This window comes from Mastigoproctus giganteus, chromosome 7, assembly GCF_048544385.1.
Source record: "Mastigoproctus giganteus isolate SK-2022 chromosome 7, ASM4854438v1, whole genome shotgun sequence".
Classification (NCBI taxonomy): domain Eukaryota; kingdom Metazoa; phylum Arthropoda; class Arachnida; order Uropygi; family Thelyphonidae; genus Mastigoproctus; species Mastigoproctus giganteus.
The window spans coordinates 45,048,292-45,067,327 of record NC_143581.1 but is presented as its reverse complement, the minus strand read 5'-3'; the positions used below and the strand labels follow the sequence as shown (position 1 = coordinate 45,067,327).

Sequence of the window (19,036 nt, the reverse complement as noted above, 5' to 3'; positions counted from 1 at the left end):
CGGCAGGTGTTCATTATGTGAAACAATCTCTATTGCAGATGATATGTAAGGATATTTGATGCTGTGCTTGCTTTTCTGGACATTCCTAATCATGTCAGTATACCAGTGACCTTGGTACCACTTTTTCATCATAGATATTAGCCTAATGAAAGCATTCCCCTTGCTCACCACTTACATCTCCCAAATTTTGAGGAAAAAGATTGAGATGGGAATGAAGAAAATGAATTTTCAAAGATACTCAGCAGTTCATATATTTATAAAGTTGCAGTAAATTTCACACCAGAGATTCATAATTGTCTTCTTTCCAAAAAAAACATGTGCAACTGCTTTAAGTGATTTCCAAGCTGGTTCATTATTTTGTAACTTTGTTTCAAATTATCTTTGAGGACATTCTGCACTTGAAGGCCAATTAAATTTTCTTCTTTCAGTTGCATCTGTTAAATTGGAAAACACTTCCATTAGGTAGCAGAATCCAGTTCATTGTTTGATCAGAGCTTTAACAAAATTCTTCATTAATACAAGCTTTATGTGCAAAAGTAGAAGAAGAACCATTTTTTGACTCAACCAGTGGAATGCATTTTATAATACTTCTGGTAAAAATTCCTCCCTCTTTTCTCACTGCTGCTCAGTATAATGTTTTTCTGTTGCATGACTGTCCCACGTAGAAAAAAAAACAAGTGTTTTGTGAAACCTCCCTGTAGATCAATGAGTAATCCAATAACCTTAAGATCACCACACACGCATTCCAAGTAAAGTCATAGTACTTCATTGCACTCTCAGGATCTTGGACATTCTTTCATGTGTTTCTTTCAAGCCAACAGCATGAAGTGGAAGAACTGATTGGAATGTATTTCCATCGTGCAGCAAAACTCTTTTTAAACTTAATTTTGAGGTATCTATAAATATACGTCATTCATTAGGATTGTGTCTGATGCCCAGTTTGTGCAGAAGACCATGAATACTTTTATACTGTCTTCCATAACAAAATATTAAGAAAACACTTAGTGATGTTTTCAGTATACTGTGATTTTAGTTCTTGCTTAAATAACTTTCACCGCTGTAACCTGGGACCAAGGAGTTCTGCTTGCTCGTTAGATAAGTTTAAATCAGTTACTAAGTCATTCAACTCTTTTTGCTTAATTATTTAAGTATGGCACATTATACTTTTCTTCTTGATAGCTCAAATGTCTTCAAGTGGATGGTCCAACAAAGTATGATTGAAATGCTCAAATTATTTATTGAAAAAAATTTGTTCCCTTAGGTGCTTGCAAAATGTTAACTGATCATACTGCTTAAGATGAAAAAGTTAAATTATTAAAGATGAAATATTTGATATCTAATAAATGACTTATAAGTATCTAAAAAGGGTGGCTGATACATTTAAAAAAGTTTTAAAAAGTACACCAGTTTGGGAGAAATTAAAAATTGTGTATAAAAATATCATTGATATGGAATTTCAATTTTGATCAAAACTTATTATTTAGTAAGTTGTCTTTGCTTAAAATTTCCACTTGAGAAGAGATGAAGGAGTAGATTAATCATTGGCTTAATAGATTTTGGCATGGTCAGTGGTTTTTTTTTTTTAAAGTTTGTTTCAAGAGCAGATCTCAGAAATTTAAAAATTATTTGGCCCTTCGTTTTCTATTTTGGCATTTAATGGAAATGTTTATAAATATTTTCAGAAACAAATGTTTAGTGTTCATAAGAGCGAAACCATTTGGATGTAAAAACCTTTAATCATATGTTATGTTATGTAAATTTAACAATAATTTAATGTGTAAATATGTAATATCAAAATATGATTAGAGCAGGGAGAAATTAATAAAAATTTACAAAATGAAATTTACTCAAAATATAAATGAATAAAACTTTTGTCCTTCTGATTTATTTTTTTGTAATATTGCTTAACTGTTAATGTATTAATGTAATTATTTTTATGATATATTAAATCATGCCTTCTCTTTTATAAATATTTTCTCTTCATTTTTTGAGCAAACTAAACATGACAAAGTTCTCATTCTAGATTTAAATGTTAAAACTAATTTTTTTCCTGATTGTGGCTATCATCATCTTGTCACCGTGTGCATACTTGATAGCTCTTCCATTTTTCCTGGAAGAGGTCTGGATTTTTTACAGAAAGTTTGCCTTTTTTTCTGGATTTCAGTTGTTTGTGTTATACAGATCTATTGGATTTAATGTATGGGCTTCAGAGCTACTTTTATGTGGCTTTACTCATCTTTAGCACTGGTTTACTTAATGTGTGTTAACACATTATCTGCTGTTTAGTTTGTTTTGTTGTAGTCTGCAGTGTTTCTCAATAGGCTGACCCAAAATGTATTAAGATTACTTAAAAAAAGTTTACTATATATATTAATATGGTTAAAATGTATAGATAACGGCACCGTTTGTGATTTACTGGTGGCCCATGTTATTAAAAAGATTGAGTAACACAGTCAAGGAGTAAGACCATGATTGCTATCATTTAAACCCTTACATTCTTCAATTTTTCTGAGACGTTTTAAGTTATTGCTAATTATTGCTGTTTGAAGAAGATATTGAGAATGTACTTCAAGTTAGCAATGGGTTGATTTATTTTCTCTGTGTATATTCTCCAAATTCTGGAATAAGAGAAATGCTTTCATTTCAGTTCTAGAGAAGTTAGAAGCAGTTCACAACTTTTCAGATAGATGATATTTCAACCATTATCACAATATTAGGTAGTGTTGAAGCAAAATGGAGTGAGTTACACAGAGTTTGTTGAGCAAGTGGAATTTTGAAGTATGATAGAATATCTAAAATTACTTTGATCATTCTTTTTGGTTTTTCATTCTTTTTTTGGTCTTGTCAAAAAGAACAACAGAATTCAGATCACCCATGTCAGGTTTAGCATTAGCCTCACCTTTAATTTCAATGGATTAAGGTTTTAAAATTTGGAGAATTTGTTTAGTGAATTTTTTTCTCCCTTAAAAGAAACAAAATTAAAGAAAAGGGGTTATTATTGCTGCTTTAAAGTATTCTGCATCAATCTATTAGATAAAGAAACATCTCTTATTTTGCTTATCTTTTAACAAATATCTAATTGTTTATGTAGAATTTGTTTTACTGAAGATATATCTTTCAGTTTCACTGTTTGTTTTGTGAATAATATTTATTTAATCATTTTGATCTTTTTGCATGTGTTGATGCTATTTCTTTTATTGTTATTTTCCTAACAAAAAAAGATCATAGAGGGTCAATGTTTTCAGAAGCCAATAATTGAACAATACAACAAAAAGTTCTGCAAATATAGCTTATAATTTTCCTGTTGCACTGTGTTACATGCATTAATTACTTAGCTGTTATTATTAATTTTAGAAAGATCCTGGAATGCCATTCTATTTGAAAGATGAATGTTGTATTAATAGTTTTATAGATTTCAATTGTTAAAAGTTGGCAGGTGTGCATGCAGCTTCATTTCTTTTACTGGGCATGTATTCTCAACTTTGGTCATCACATTGAACCATACTTTTTCAGTGGTATGAATAGGTTAATAGGTCTGTAGCAACACTTTTGTCAACGTTTGTCACTCACGCTCACTTTTCTGTTGATTCTATTAAATATAATTTACTTGCACATTCAATCCATTATAACCACCTCTAGAAAGTTAAAGACCTACTTTTATGTGTAGATAGAGAGAATTCAGAAATATCCCAAACAAAGTATAATAATAAAAAAAAAAAAAAAAAAGCTGTCACCTATTTTAAAAATTTTTAATATTTTTGTTATTCATTTCAGTCTATGTTTTTCTTTTTGACGCAAACTGAACAAGGAGACATTTTCAAGATTACACTGGAGACTGATGAAGACATGGTAAGGAAAACTATTAAAGCTTGTAATTCCTATTTCTATTTTGATAATAATTAATATGTAATTATATTATCTATTTGTGGTATTTAGTTAAAGTTGATCTATGCAGAGTACAGCTGTGCAAGTTATCCAATATTCAATAACGTGAAATCAGTAGTAAGTTCTGACTGAGCAAATATGGTTTTTTTACTTTACACCTCAGAATAGCTCAAAATCCAGATATTCAGGAATTAACTTTTAACACAAAGTTATAATTTCACATCTATGAATAGGAAAACTGAGTTAATATGAATTTTATTTTCCCCACTTCTCTTTATTCATTTCTTCTTGCTATATGTAGCAAGTTGTACTGAATTTAATAAGAACTTAAAACTTTTGGTGATCTATGTTCATCCTTATAGTATCTGAGGCCATTGACTGAGTATATATCAACCAAAAATTAGATTAGTGAAAAAAACGTTAAATCTGTGAGATGTGTTAGGTTGAGACTTAAATTTTAAAAGTGCCCTAAATTCACTTCCACATACTTTATACTTGCATCCACTTAGAAACTTCTCTGTTTCTTTTCAGGTAACTGAAATAAAATTGAAGTATTTTGATACTATACCTGTTGCTTCTGCTATGTGTGTTCTCAAGACAGGATTTTTATTTCTGGCGGCAGAATTTGGCAATCAGTAAGATATTTATATTCTTTATCTTTTAATTCAAATTACAAGGATAAAGTTATTAAAATTTAGGTAAAATGAGAACTGAATAATTTTTTTTAAACTCATAACTTGTTTTTTAGGTCTTTAAGTACTAACTCTTTCATAACTTGAATACCATATACACAGCATTGTCATAAAACATCCGTAAACTTTTAAGTGTATCAACTTTAAAATGCCTTAAGGCCACAATCTTGGCAGGGTCTGGTTTAATGTTTAATTTATTGAAAAACATATCTTTAGAAGTAACTGTATGTAAGCTATTTTTGTGTAAACTCCTCTAACTAAATTATAATAATACTGTGTACAATAACCCAAGCCCTTGTATTTGTTTTTAAGTTAAACATGTGTAGGTCACTAAACATAAGATTGGAAAGCATAGTCCTTGTACTTCATATATTCTTATATAGGTGCTTATTAGCTAAATTATATTTTTTGAAGTGACCTTTTGTACCTACTGTATGGTAGCTCAGATTGAACAGCATAATTTTCATTCTTTTGTCAGAGAATTATCACTAGAATCCTCTGCTATCTGCTGAGAGCCTAGAAAGTTTTAAACAGGCTATCACAACAGTGTCATAGCAGATTAATTCTTTTGGAGGTGAATTTGCTTAAAAGCAGCGTAATACAGTGGCCATTTGGAAATTATGAAGTTTGTTTTATTCTTGTTTCTTGTTTATACTCCAGCACAACTACCAAGTCAGAGTTTACAATAAATCATGAATATAATCATTAATTGTATTTATCAGTCATGTGCTTGAACCGTGCTCCACTCAAAGACTGTGTACTACTGCACTCTCACTCCTGACCACTTGGCTACGTCAGGTCTTATTATAAGTATTAGTACAGTATTAAGGAATTATGTAACAGTATTCAGAAATTATAATATAGCATCAACTATTTATAACTTCTTGAGAGTTTCTTCATGTGTAAGAATACAATACTGACTATGCTTAATGTATATGTGTAACATATATCCATTCCATTAATACTTCTCTGTAAGTCCAATTTGGTAACTGATTAACATTGTACTAGTCACTAGCACACTTGTGTGTCTATAGAATTTGGGATGAATTTTTATCGATAAAGCAATATTTGTATCATTAACATTTATTGTTAATATTGTTTCTTCATTTAGTTTCAGTGTCTGAAATGTCTGTTTGAAAATATTTTTGTAGTTTCTGTACCATTAAGAATTTAAAAAATTTGAACAGTATTACAATTTTTGTACAGTGTTGTATAATTTTTGTTTATAATGGATGACATAAAAAATGAAATAACCAGTCCAGGGAAAAAAATGATAAATTTTGAGAAGAAAACTGCTGTTATAAACAAGGCAGAAAAGGTGTGAATCTGTGTCAAGTAGATGACAAAACTTAGAAATATCAGAACTTTTGAATTATTCTACAATTAATACAAAGGTTAAAGTTGAGTAAATGGATTAAGATACACATACAGATTGAGATTAACTTAACTTGGTTAATTCAGTGGACCAGAATATTTTCATTTTGATTTAAATGGGTTTGAAGTATCCATAAGTTCAGAACATGTCCGCATTAATTAATCAAGAGAATTTTTTAGTAACACTGAAAATTTTTTATAATTCTCATTTAGAATATTAATAATTTTTTATTGCATTGTAGTAGATATGTGTGAGTAGATAGTTAACACATTAATGTAGTCAATATGAGAAAGATACAATTGTGTAGTGGAGGAAGGAATTCAGTAAATTTCTCACAGGTGATAAGATTGCCAAGTTTCAAATTCATCTTTGCTACCATTACTTGGCATAAAATTTGAGGTATACATGCCATACAACAATTTGTTAAAATAAGCGTTATGTTGTTCACTATATATAATTGTACATACCTGCTAGAGAGAGAGAGAAACCATGTTTTGTGATATCATTAGCTGTTTAATATTTTGTAATACCTGCAAAAAAAAAAAGGTGACATTTCTCTTTTTTTTTATGCTGTTCCTCTCAGTAAATTATGTAAATAAATATGAATTCCTGCTAATTACATGTGAGCAACAAAATAAATTGACTACCTTGACATTACTTTAGAATATATGAGAGTGATGGACAGAAAATGTCCATTGTCTGAATCATCATTAAACTCTAAAGGCTCGCCTTGTCGCTGCAACCATACATCTCTGTCTTCTGCTGAACGTTTCATTTCCTCATATCCCCTAAAGTTCATTTTCCTCATCAGGTTTTCCAGAATTTTCTTCCTTGGTCGTCCCCTTCCTTTCTTTCCCAATATTTTTCCTTCTGAGATATTCACTAAAAATTTGTTATGTCTTTGGGTGTGTCCTAAAAATTTAGATTGTCTTTTTGCCGCAGTTGTGAGTAGCTGCCGTTTTTCTTGCATCTCGTTCAAGACAGATTCATTGGATCATCGCTCGGTCCTGTTAATCCTCAACATCCTCCTCCAGACTCATATCTCCAAAGCCTTCAGTCTCTTGATATCTAGCTTGCATAATGTCCAGGTTTCACTTCCATACAGCAGCACACTCCAAACGAATGACTTAGCAAACTTTTTCCTGGTCTCCCTGTTGATGTGTCTGCTGGTTAGAATATAGAATATTTTGTTTGTTACTGAAAGCTTGCTTGGCAAGGGTGATTCTTCTTCTGATTTCTATAGCTCACTGGTTGTCCTGGGTAATGAAATTCCCCAAATAACAAAACTGTTTTACTTGTTCCACTTTGTTGTTCCCCATTTTGATGTTTGTTTGTGGTCGTTCATAATTCTTGGTGACAATAAGTATTTTAGTCTTTTGTGCATTTATCTTTAGATGTGAATCTTATAGCCTTTCCAACATTCTTACCAACTTGGCTAATAATGCTATATTGTCTACAAATCTGATGCAGTGATTCTGTTGTCCATTAATCTTGATACCCTTTGCTTCCTGCTTCATTTTTATTATGGATTCCTCGATGAACATGTTGAAAAGGTACAGGGATAAAGAGCAATCCTGTCTCACACCTCTCCTGATCCTTGCTTCTTTTATGATACCATTAATATCTATTTCAGTACGTTGTGTCTTGTACAGATGCAGGATAAGCCTTCTGTCTCTCCAGTCCAGGCAAAAGTTTTTCATGACTCTGAACAACTTCTTCCAATTTACGGTATGAAAGGCTTTTTGTATATCAACAAAAGCAATGTATGTTCTCTTATTCATTTCCATTCTTCTTTCAAGGATTGTTCCCATTGCTAGAAGCACCTCCTTGTCCCACATCCAGTTCTGAAGCCAAACTGATCTTGATCGATGACCTTTTCAATCCTTTCCTTGATCCTGTTCTTTCCTTGATTTTGGATACATGGGACAGTAGGGTTATAGTCCTGTAATTGGCACAGTCATTAGCATTTCCTTTCTTTGGAAGAGTGATTATTCTGCTTTTATTAAAGTCATCTGGGATTTCGCCACTTTCATAGATTTTTTGTATCACTTGATAAAGCCGATCTTTCATGCCTCCTCCCATATTCTTGAGTTGCTCCGCCTGGACATTGTCTGGTCCTGCTGCTTTCTTGTTTCTTAATTTACTGAATACATCTGAAAATATATGTTTAATTGCTGATGCGAAATTTTGCCTTGGTTGTGTGGAATTAAAAATTTTCTTTTTTGAGTGTGTACATATAGATAAGTTGCTGTTTATGGAAAAGATTAACAGTGTAAGTTGCTTGAAAGGAAAATATTACATGCAGTTGCATTAGACACCACTTAATGTGATCACTTTGGGAGTCAGCTAAACTGCCAACAATAACCAAAGAAACAAGAATGCAGCTGTTCAGTATTGTTTATTGATGTAAAGTGGAAATATGTACATAAAAAGGTGAAGGTGGACAAGTAGTTATAGTATTCACCATATAGTGCAAGGCAGCCACAGGCTTTTACTATACTGGCAGGAAAAAAAAAAAAAAAATACCTAACCAAGTACATAAGAAAACAAATTATATGCTTCCCTCCTCACACAGATAAGTATCCAGTAGACCTTTGAATTTATTCAAACTATCAGGCTCAACTACCCGGGAGAGCAACTTGTTCCATCTATGAATGACTCACTAGCTAAAAGAAAACTTCGTACAATCTAATCTAAACCTCCAGCAATATAAAATACTTTAATTTGATTGTGCACTATATATATCATTGGTCATTGGTGGGCTTTATATATCACACCCACCTGTCCATCTGTTTTGTAGCTCTGAGTTTTTTTTTGTTTTTTTTAGCTGTTCCCAATATTAGCTGCAAGGAGATTTCATTTTCAGTGAATTGAATGAGTTAAGTAGTTTTCAGTCAAAAGAAAAGTTAAATGAAGAAAAATGAATTTATTTAATCTAGCAGTGATGATGGGTCACTTGACAGTTGACTATCAAAAATAACAAACCTATGTTAACTGTTAATTAGTAATTAAAAATCTGAAAACTTTCTTACCTTCTTCAATATAGGCAAAGTTTTACTGCAGTCATCTCTGGAGTGACTTTTTTTTCACAGAGTAATTACAGGTTTTCTCAGCCTAAACTGTGTTCGTGAATAGGAGTGCAACATTATTACACTCCTATTTAAGTGTTAGGTGGGTCTCAAAGCTGCTAGCTTGGATGGGAGGGATACATAGACTAATAGTTTAACAGCAACTGCAAGCAAGGTGAAAGTGATTCTTTCTCATCTTTTACTGGGACATACAACAGCCTGGAAAGCAAAGCGTTGGAAATTATAAGGCCTGCTGCTGGGAGGGGGGGGGGGGTTTCTTGTTGGACAAACAAATACGTGGGCTGTGTCAGGGTTACTAAGAGCAAAATACAGATGCAGGTGTGCTTCTTTATAGACTAATGTTAGTAAACAAATTTGAAATTGTTTCATGAATTTGAAATTTTTATAAGTCATCAAATGAAGATATTGTAAGGTTATTGGAAACATGGTGCCACTCAGATATAAGAGATGCAGAAATTGAATATCGCAAGTGCAATGTGTACAAAATGTGTTTGTTTCATGGCGGTCTCTGCAGTTTCCCCCATTAGCTGCTGTAGCATCTGTATGAGACATGTGCCAATCCTGGCAGTGTGGGTGCATTGGGTGGTGTGTTTGTTCTGTTGAGTATTTGCTGGCTCCTGGTGTCATTGCAGGCATGGGGCATAGAACAAGTTTGTTCACTGCCTCCCATCCTTTGACACATGGAGGTGCTCCAGGATCCACATTGCACTGATGGTACGCCCAGGAAGAGAGGCCCCCCCCCCCCCCCGAAAGTGAAAGGAAGATTTTATATCAGTGGAAGAAGTCAGGTTTCAGGCAGGGGGTTAAAGTTTTGGGCAGTAGGGGATGGAAGAGAGAGGCATCCCTTGAGAAAAGTAGAGTTAGAACAGTGGAACCGTTTGGTGCCGATCAGGATTGTTTGGCTTGGCATCATGCTTTGGTTTTGTCATTGTTAGTGAGTGTCCAAATTGGTGTCTGGGTTCTTCTCCTGTGTTTGAAGAGGATGTCAGCAAACGAAGTGAACCTTTGAGGAGTCGAGATGAGATTTTTGACATTTTCTCGATCATATACTTCAGTGATTATTTGTAGTTGAGCTCTTAGGTCCTGATAAATGTGGCATTGGAAGATTAGGTGATTGACTGTCTCTGGTGATAAGCAGTGGCAGAGAGGTGAGTCTGTTAGTCCAAGATAGTATAACTTTGAGTTTATGCTACCATGTCCGGTCAGCAAAAACAGTAGGTGAAGTCCAGGCTGGAATCATGTAGCGTATTGTTTGTTGAATATTTTAGCTTCTTGTAGTTAACATGTTCAGGTTATTGCATAGTCTCCGTTTTTGCGGGGAGGCTCTTTCTTCTGTAGTATTGAAGATGGTGGAAGGCTACTTCATGTTGGATCGGTAGCTTGCCGCAGATGACTTGGAGTACAGCTGTGGACACTTCTGCAGGCTCCCGAGATTGCAATTAGGAAAAATCTTTCGGCCTGCAGTAAGTGTTTCTTCACAAGGCTGTTGGTTGATTCTGTGGCCCCAGGCAGCTGCAACGTAACAAGAAATGGGGATGAAGGTGCATTCATAAAACAATGTGTACAGGAAGGGGAAGGAGTTATGCCCTTGGTTAAGAAGCACATAGAAGTCATTGCACCCAGTTGAAGTATGTGACCAGTGCAATATTAAATCAGTTTGAAATAACAATAAGCACTAGGAAAACAAAATTAAATTGAGAGTAGGAATGTGTTATATACCAAATTACTGAGATGAGTATAATAAACAGCTATATGGACAAATAAAATGATCAGAATGTCTTATAATGAGGGATTTTAATTTTTCAATTATTGACTGGAAATTGTGGGTTGATTACTCACATAATAGCAAGACTTTTCTGGATTTATTGCATGGCTGTTTTCTATGCCAGACTGTTAGAGATGCAATGAGAGAAAGCTCTTTATCTGACTACCAGCAGTGACTCTTCATGCATTAGGAATCTCCAGATAAAAAAACCATGAGGGCCATGAACACAGTATATTAACTTGGGATCTGCTTTAAGATATAATCACTGGCAAAGGTAAAAAGGAAGGATTTTGCTTTTGTAAAGATGACTACAATAGTCTCGGACGGTTTTTGATTCTATTCAGTAGGACCAACCGATATACAAACTGTGTTCTGACTTTAGAGAATTGGATTTCAGGAATAAAATATGTAAACATATTGCATCAGGGAAACGTTGATGTAGTGGCTCTGGCTGGTATACAGGTGATATGAAATGGAAGAATATTTGAAGGCTTTCTGTAACAGCTTACTTTGGTTACAAAAGATTGCTTAGACTAGCTAAAAAGGTGAATGGCACAAGAATATATGGGAAAACACCACTGGAAAGTAACAGGTTGTAATCGGTTACGATGCAATTCTTTGTGCTGCAATATAGAAGGTATGGTAATCAGTTTATGCAGTTCCTTTTGCTGCAATTTGGAGGATATTATAGAACTAGTTTATGATTTAGCTCCTTGTGCCGCACCATGGTGGATAAAATACTTCAATCCTAATTCATTGATTTGTATTCGTTGATTACTGAGTTCTATACTGAATATGGACTGAAACCAACTTGTGTGATGACTTACATATTTTGCTGTGGATCAGAATATAGATGTATAGCATAATATTGAATGGCCTTGCTGAGTACATTACTGTACATAAACACATGGTGGTTTTGCCATAGTCTGTCTTGGGATCACCCTAACTTAAGGAGAGGGGGGAAAAATGATCTTACCAACTGCAAATTCTAAATGGCAACCCTTCAGGGTAGTAATAGTAGAAACTACTAGACTTTTTATACTAACTAAGAAATACTGCTCGAGGCTTAGACTTAAATGGATGTTAGATTAACTGGTGAGGCTAATGACAGAGAAGAATATCAGGGGAATACAGAACCCTACAGTAAATGTAAACTAGTCTACAGTCATCACTAAGAGGGGGTTAGGCAAGCTAAGGCAGATTACAAGAAGTCTTTGGCAAAGAAAAGAAGCAAAGATTTCTTTATTTATGTTAACACTAGAAGGAAAGGGATGAATCACTTTAGCCCACTAAATATCAGTGGTATAACTGTTGATGATCCTGTTTCAGGTTTCTGAAAAACGGAATAGATATTCTGCATCTACATTCACAAATGAGGGAATTTTTAAGGATGTTGATGCTAGAAGTATATCAAATTCTAACAGGGAACTAACTGATTTTATGATAACTGAAAGAAAACTAGAAGGGTTGTGGAGCAGATGGGATCTATCGAATTATATTAACAGAGGCAGCAAAAGAGGTAATCAAACCTTTCAGGGGAAGTCATATGGATTGAAGGTGTGACTGTCTCTCCAATTCACAAAGGGGATCAGTGGGTGAAATGAGGAATTACAGACCTGTAAGCTTGACTTCTGTTCCAAGTAAAATAATGGAGTTACTGGTTAAAGAAGTAATGCAGGACCACCTTGTCTGGAATGCATCTATACAGCAATCACAGCATGGATTTCTTAAGGGGTAATCATGTCTGACCAGTTTGATTGGATACTGTGATACAATAATAAAGGAACTCAATATCAAAAATAATTTTAGCATCATATACTTAGATTTTGGAAAGGTTTTTGATACTGTTCAAGATAAGACTGCTGTACAAATTGGAGCATTACCATTAGGGGTAAGTTACTGTTGTGGATAAAGGGATGGTCGAGTAGGAGAAGACAGAGAGTGGTTATCATGGGCATTGCTTGTCTTGGATTAATGTTATTAGTGGAGTTGCCCAGGATTCAATACTGGGCCCATTATTGTTTTCTATATTTATTAATGATGTTGATGAAGGCACATCAGGCTTATTGTCCAAGTTTGCAGAATGATTAATGTAGTAATCAAGAAGTACTGCACCAAGATCTAGAAAAAAATTCAGCAAATGGGTTAAGAAATGTCAATTGAAGTTCAAAATTGAACTCATAACACCAAGAAAAAGAATAACAAAAGACCTGGGGTAATTGTGCAGTCTGATGTATAGTTCTCTGAGCAGTACAGACAGGCTGCTAGTACAGCTCATGGGATTTTTTCAGTGATATAAGCAGGAATTTTGCCACAGGGATAAAGAGGTAATTATTTTACTATATAAGGCATTGGTTAGGCTACAGTACTGCATATGGATCTGAAAGCCCCATTTTAGGAAGACTGTGGTTTTCTTGAAATGGGTGTAGAGACGTGCAATAGGATTAGTGAGGGAAGCAAATTGTACTCTTACATAAAAAGGCTTTAGTACTGTAGATTGCAGTGTCTGGAAATTAGGCACGTGTGAGGAAACCTAATTGAAGGGTTTTAAAAGTCTTTAAATTGATCGAGTTGATAGTATTCTTACTCTTGCTCAGATAACACCCAAGGTGGCTAAATGAGGAAAGATGGTAAGCAGGAATGTGCAGAAAAAATTTAAGAAGTCACTATTATTAGGAGGGATAGAGGTATGGAATCTGTTGTTGTTCCACCCCCCTCCCTTTTTTTTTTGCCAATGCCTCGTTATTCTTATAATTGCCTCCTTCTGCAATTATAAGAATAACAAGTCATCCGGCAGGTGACCCACCACAAAGTTCCAAATTAAGTGCTTGTTTATATTTTCAATTTACTTATTTTTCCTCTTCCTCTCCCACTAGTTTCTTAAACATCTGGTCTTAACATAGTTGTTTTTGAAAAATTTATTATTGTTTTCACATAGCAAAGACCAGAACATGAAATCCAGTATTCCCTTAAGGTGGACACTACTTTGCAGGAAGCAGCATGTGTCATTTAAAATTTTGTATGCTGTGAAGCATGCCAAATTTGATATAAATTTTATGAAAAATATTTAGAAATGGAAGTGAATAATAGTGAATAATAATATATTTTATTTATATATATATATATTTTTTTTTAAATATTTTACAAGTATTTGTATATACGATAAGCATAAATATACACACTCCTGTTCAAAGAAAGTGCATCACCCCTTAAAGTTGTAATTGTCATCCGAATAACATAAGTATACGGCAATATTTCTTACAGATTGCATCGGATAAGATTGACACGAAGCGCTTATGCCTTAATAATATTGCATCAGCTGTTACTTTCAGCTATATAAGCATGCTCTGCAAGAGTTGCAGTCACTCCTTACTTTCAACTATATAAGCATGCTCTGCAAGAGTGCAGTCATTCCTTACTTTCAGCTATATAAGCATTCTCTGCAGGAGTTGCAGTCATTCCTTGCTTGTGTCAGGATGGAGAGTTATGTGCAGTTGACGCCACGAAGAAAGAGTGCTATTGTTGCTTTACGTGAGGAAGGATGTTCTTCCTGTCACATTGCTTATAGAGTGTGTTGTAATCAGTCGACAGTGAGTAGATTTCTTTCCAAACTCAAGAATACTGGTTGTGCTGATAGGAAAAAAGGAACCAAACGGAAACTAGACTCTACACCAAAACAGGACTGCGTTTTGAAGCGCTTATGCCTTAAAAACTGTAAAGCTTCTTCGTCTGAGCTGAAAAGAGAATGAGAAGAACATACAGGAGTGGTAGCAAGTGCAGTAACAGTCAGAGATGCCTCTTCAAAAATGGAGTTGTATCCCGTCATCCTAAGAAGCCCCTCCTCACACAAAAAATGAAAAAGGCCCGATTAATATGGTGTAAGGAGCATGTCAAATGGACCCCCCCCCCCGAGCAGTGGAAGTCAGTTATTTTCTTGGATGAGATGAAATTCAACCTGCATGGCTCTGATGGGAGACAAACGATTTGCCGTAGACATGGTGAAGAATACCATCCAGACTGTATGGTGTCTACAGTGAAATTTCCTACCAGCCAAATCATATGGGGATGCATTTCATATCACGGAGTAAGTCACCTGCAGTTTATAAAAGGTTCCATAAATGCCAATGGATACCTGGCTATACTGGAAGGCAAATTGCTGCCAACCATTAGAGACCATTTCAACCAGCCAAGTAACTGTGTCTTTCAGGTTGGTTGGTTGGTTGGGTTTTATTGGCGCATTAGCAACTAAGGCTATAATGCGCCGTCTTTCAGGACAACTCTGCTCCTTGTCATCGAGCAAAAAGTGTAAGTAGGCACTTCTGTAGTTACTTTAGCTTCATTTCTGCATTAGAGGTTTGACAGTAATGTGTTTACATTTGTTATAGGTGAAAAAATGTAAGAATGGTCCATTACAACTCTTAGCTGGCCAGCAAGCAGCCTGGACCTAAATCCTATAGAGAACTGTTGGCATCATGTGGAATCTGCAGTTGCCAGAAAGAAACCAAAGACCCTTCATGAACTTCAGGAAGCCATAATTCTTGTTTGGAACTATGAACTATCAGTTGATTATCTTCAGAAATTGATCTTGTCAATGCCTCCACGGTGTGCTGCTGTCATCAGGGCCAGAGGCAGTTCAACTAAATATTAGTTTGCTGAACTTTTCATTTTGTTTTCCATTTAAAATGATAAACTAAAGCAAATTGATGATAACATTTCAGCCATAATTGTCGTGTTTACCAAAACTGTTGTATAAAGGTTACAAATGCTCGTTTTGGAATATTTTGAGAGCACCTGTCAAATATTACTTAGCTTTGCCTTAACTGTTAATAAATATCTTTTGTTTGTATTTCTATTTGTGATGCTAGTCATTAATGTAACATATCATCCCAAAAAAAATGTTAGAAATGTGAAATTTCTAGGTGATGCACTTTCTTTGAACACCAGTAGAAGATACTTCTGTGCCTTGGCAACCTGACCAAACCATTTTGCAGAAGAGTAAGGTAAAGAGGCACCTGACTGAGCAGTAAATATGACGTGTACTGGTATGTTCAACTGGACGCTTGCATAAGTGACAAAAATGTCTATACGGCAGGGTTGAAAAATTCTTCACGGTGAAGGGAAAAATATAGTGAATAATGCTTAAGTTTTTTGAAGCTAAGTGCTGCCGCTGGCCCTGGCAGTAGTGGGAAACCGTCAAGGGAAAAAAATGCAAGGATAAAGGTCCAAATATAAGAGTACAAAGGTCAGAGTGGGGTCGATTAATGTGGGAACAGTGACCAAGAAAAGAATAGAACTTGTGGAAGTTATGAAGAAAAGGGAAAAAAAATTATTGTTTGTGCAGGAAACAAAATGGGGAGGGATGAGGAGTAAAGAACTAGCTGAGGGCTACAAATTAATATACTATGGCACGGAGAATAGGAGGAATGGAGTAGGAGTTGTAGTTGAAGATAACTTAAAGGATGCAGTAGTGGAAGAAAAGTGCAGGAAAAGTGACTTGTTAATTAAAATTAAACTGTTATTGACTGACAAATGTATTAGTGGTCAGGCCCCACAGGCAGTATGTGATGTAGAAGAGAAGGGTGCCTTTTATGAGGACCTGGATGAAGTGATCAACTGCATGCCTGATGAGGAAGGAATGATCATTGGAGCAGACCTCAATGGACATGTGGGCTAGAGAACCCAAGGCTACCCTGGAGACCATGGCAGCTTTGGATGGGGTGAACTCAATGCAGATGGAGAAAGATCTTGTAGATGGTTATGGCTCAAGGATTGTGGACAATTTATACCAAGTACAAGAAGAGAGATTTGGTTTTTTTTTAGGAGCATTAGCAACTAAGGCCATATATTGCTCCGGGGATATACTGTGGTCATTTCCTGACCTTTCCGCATCCTCCATATTTGGTAGTCACGGGCTCGAACTCCGGTCTAATCAAGAAGCGTGTGCTATGCACTATCACTCCTGCCCACCTGGCTACGGAGGCGCCCAAGAAGAGAGAACAACCCTTTATTACATACCATAGTACTCAGATCGACTACATGATTTTGAGAGCCAAAAATAAGAGCTGGTGTAGAGACTGCAAAGTCATCCCAGGGAAAAGCTTATTCAGTGAACACAGACTTCTAGTATGTGATCTCATTATTGAAGGAATTTGCCGAGGCTATCACAAGAAGTTTGAGGCATGCATCAAATGGTTTAGGCTACAGGAACACAAGCTTAAACTGAGACTGCAGGTTTTTAGAGAAATTGAGGAGGATCCAAACCTGATGACTGTGGATCAAATTTGGAACAAGGCCCAGATAGAGATTATGAAGGGAGGAGAAGAAATTCTAGGGAAGACCAAAGGAGGAAAGAAATTGCATAGAAAAACCTGGTGGTGAAGTGAAGAGGTTCAGACATCATTAAAGGACAAGAAGACAGCTTTTAAAGAACGGTTGTTAATGACAGTAATGGCAGTGTGCTACTGCAACAGCATCTAGATAATTTGGGCAGATGGGCTAAGAAGTGGCAACTGAAGTTTAACCTTGACAAATGCAAAGTACTGCATATGTACTGTCTGCATAAGGCCTTGAATGGGTTGAGCACGCTGAATTCTGATGGGATCCTTCCACTTGTTCAGATTACGAACCTAAGGGGGCATAAATTCAAATTAAGAAAAGATAGATGTAGAATAGATGTGCGGAAATTTGCCTTTAGCCAGCGGACGGTTAATTGCTGGAACAAACTTCCATCTGTCGTTGTGGAAGTTGATAGGTTGAATTTAAGGAGGAACTGGACAGGCATTTGGAGGGAATGGTGTGATTTTTTTTTTTTTTGGCTGATGCTGCATAAGCTCATACACTTGCTTTCTTGCATCACATGCCACTACTACTACTACTATGGCAGAGAGACAGAAATGCCGACCGGGCTAGCCAGGTGGGTAAAGTGCCTGCCTGGCAACCCAAAGGTCGCAGGTTCGAATCCCGCCTCGGGCTTGGATCAAAGTACTGCAAAAACTTTGGGAGGTGCACTATGGCCACAGAAGCCGATGCGCCAACAACTACCAAAAAAAAAAAAAAAAAAAGAGAGACAGAACTGATGAATACAAGAATAGGTACAAGGAAAAGAAAAGACAAGCTAAACAGGCTGTAGCTAAAGCCAGAGACAGAGCTGTGGAAAGGATGGTATAATAGTATGAACACTAAGGAAAGGGAATTGAAGACATTCAAAATTGCCAGAACACAGTTCAACAAATAACAGCATATAAGAATAGTATGAAAACAGGAGATGGAAATAGTTTTTCAAAGGGGTCATGAATAGTGAAACAGTTGCTGGAGAAGAACAGGAGCTACACAGACATAATGAGGACATTGAGGATATAAAGGAGGAAGAAGTTCTGCTAGCATTGCATTGTATAAAGTCAGGGAATGCACCAGAACCTGACATGATATCCATCGAAATTTTCAAGGGGTTAGGACCAAGAGGGGTCCCATTTATTACAAGGCTAATGAATAAAATAATGAGAGAAGCCAAGATACCAGATGCTTGGAGGGAGAGTTTTATAGTACCGATATATTAAAGGAAATGAGACATACAAGACTGCAACAACTATAGACCTATCAAACTAATGAGCCAGACAATGAAGTGGTTAGGTAGGGTTGTCAAAAGAAGACTGAGAGTTAAACTGTAAGACCAGATTACCAAGAACCAGCTTGTCTTCATGAAGGGGAGAAGCACTACTAATGGAATATTTATAGCAAGGTCCTGCAAGAGAAGTGTGGGGAGAAAGAACAAGCTCTCCACTTAGCCTTCATAGACCTAGAAAAAACTTATGACAGAGTAGGAGTCTTTTGTGGAAGTGTCTGATGAAGAGGTATGTTCCTGAGACCTATGTCAAGCTTATCCAGGATAGTAGAACTAAAGTACGTAGTGCAGCTGGAGTTAGTGATGCTTTCACTGTTAATGTCGGCTTACACCAGGACTCTGCCCTTAGCCTGTTTCTATTCATCATCCTAATGGACACATAACCAGAGACATTCAGAGCAATGGCTCTGACAATTTACTCTTTGCAGATGACATCATGCTTAGTGGCGAATTGTGAGAGAGAGAATACAGTAGAAGCTAGGAGATTCAGTTTTAGGGTGGTAACAGTTTTAGGGTGGGAAGGTGTAAAAGTTAACAGGAACAAGACAGAATACATGGAGTGTTTTGGCAGCTGAGATGGCTCTCAGCATTGGCAACGTACAGCTTAAT

At 35.8% G+C, this 19,036-nt stretch overlaps 1 protein-coding gene across 1 annotated transcript in view; it reads left to right on the top strand.

Moving 5' to 3' along the window:
- Positions 1 to 19,036, top strand: part of Sf3b3 (splicing factor 3b subunit 3) — a 245,622-nt gene that overhangs the window by 71,155 nt on the left and 155,431 nt on the right. Inside the window, exons 9-10 of the mRNA XM_090376877.1 lie at positions 3,775 to 3,849; positions 4,417 to 4,520. Coding sequence (XP_090233003.1) covers positions 3,775 to 3,849; positions 4,417 to 4,520 — 179 coding nt within the window. The remainder of the gene's footprint in view (positions 1 to 3,774; positions 3,850 to 4,416; positions 4,521 to 19,036) is intronic.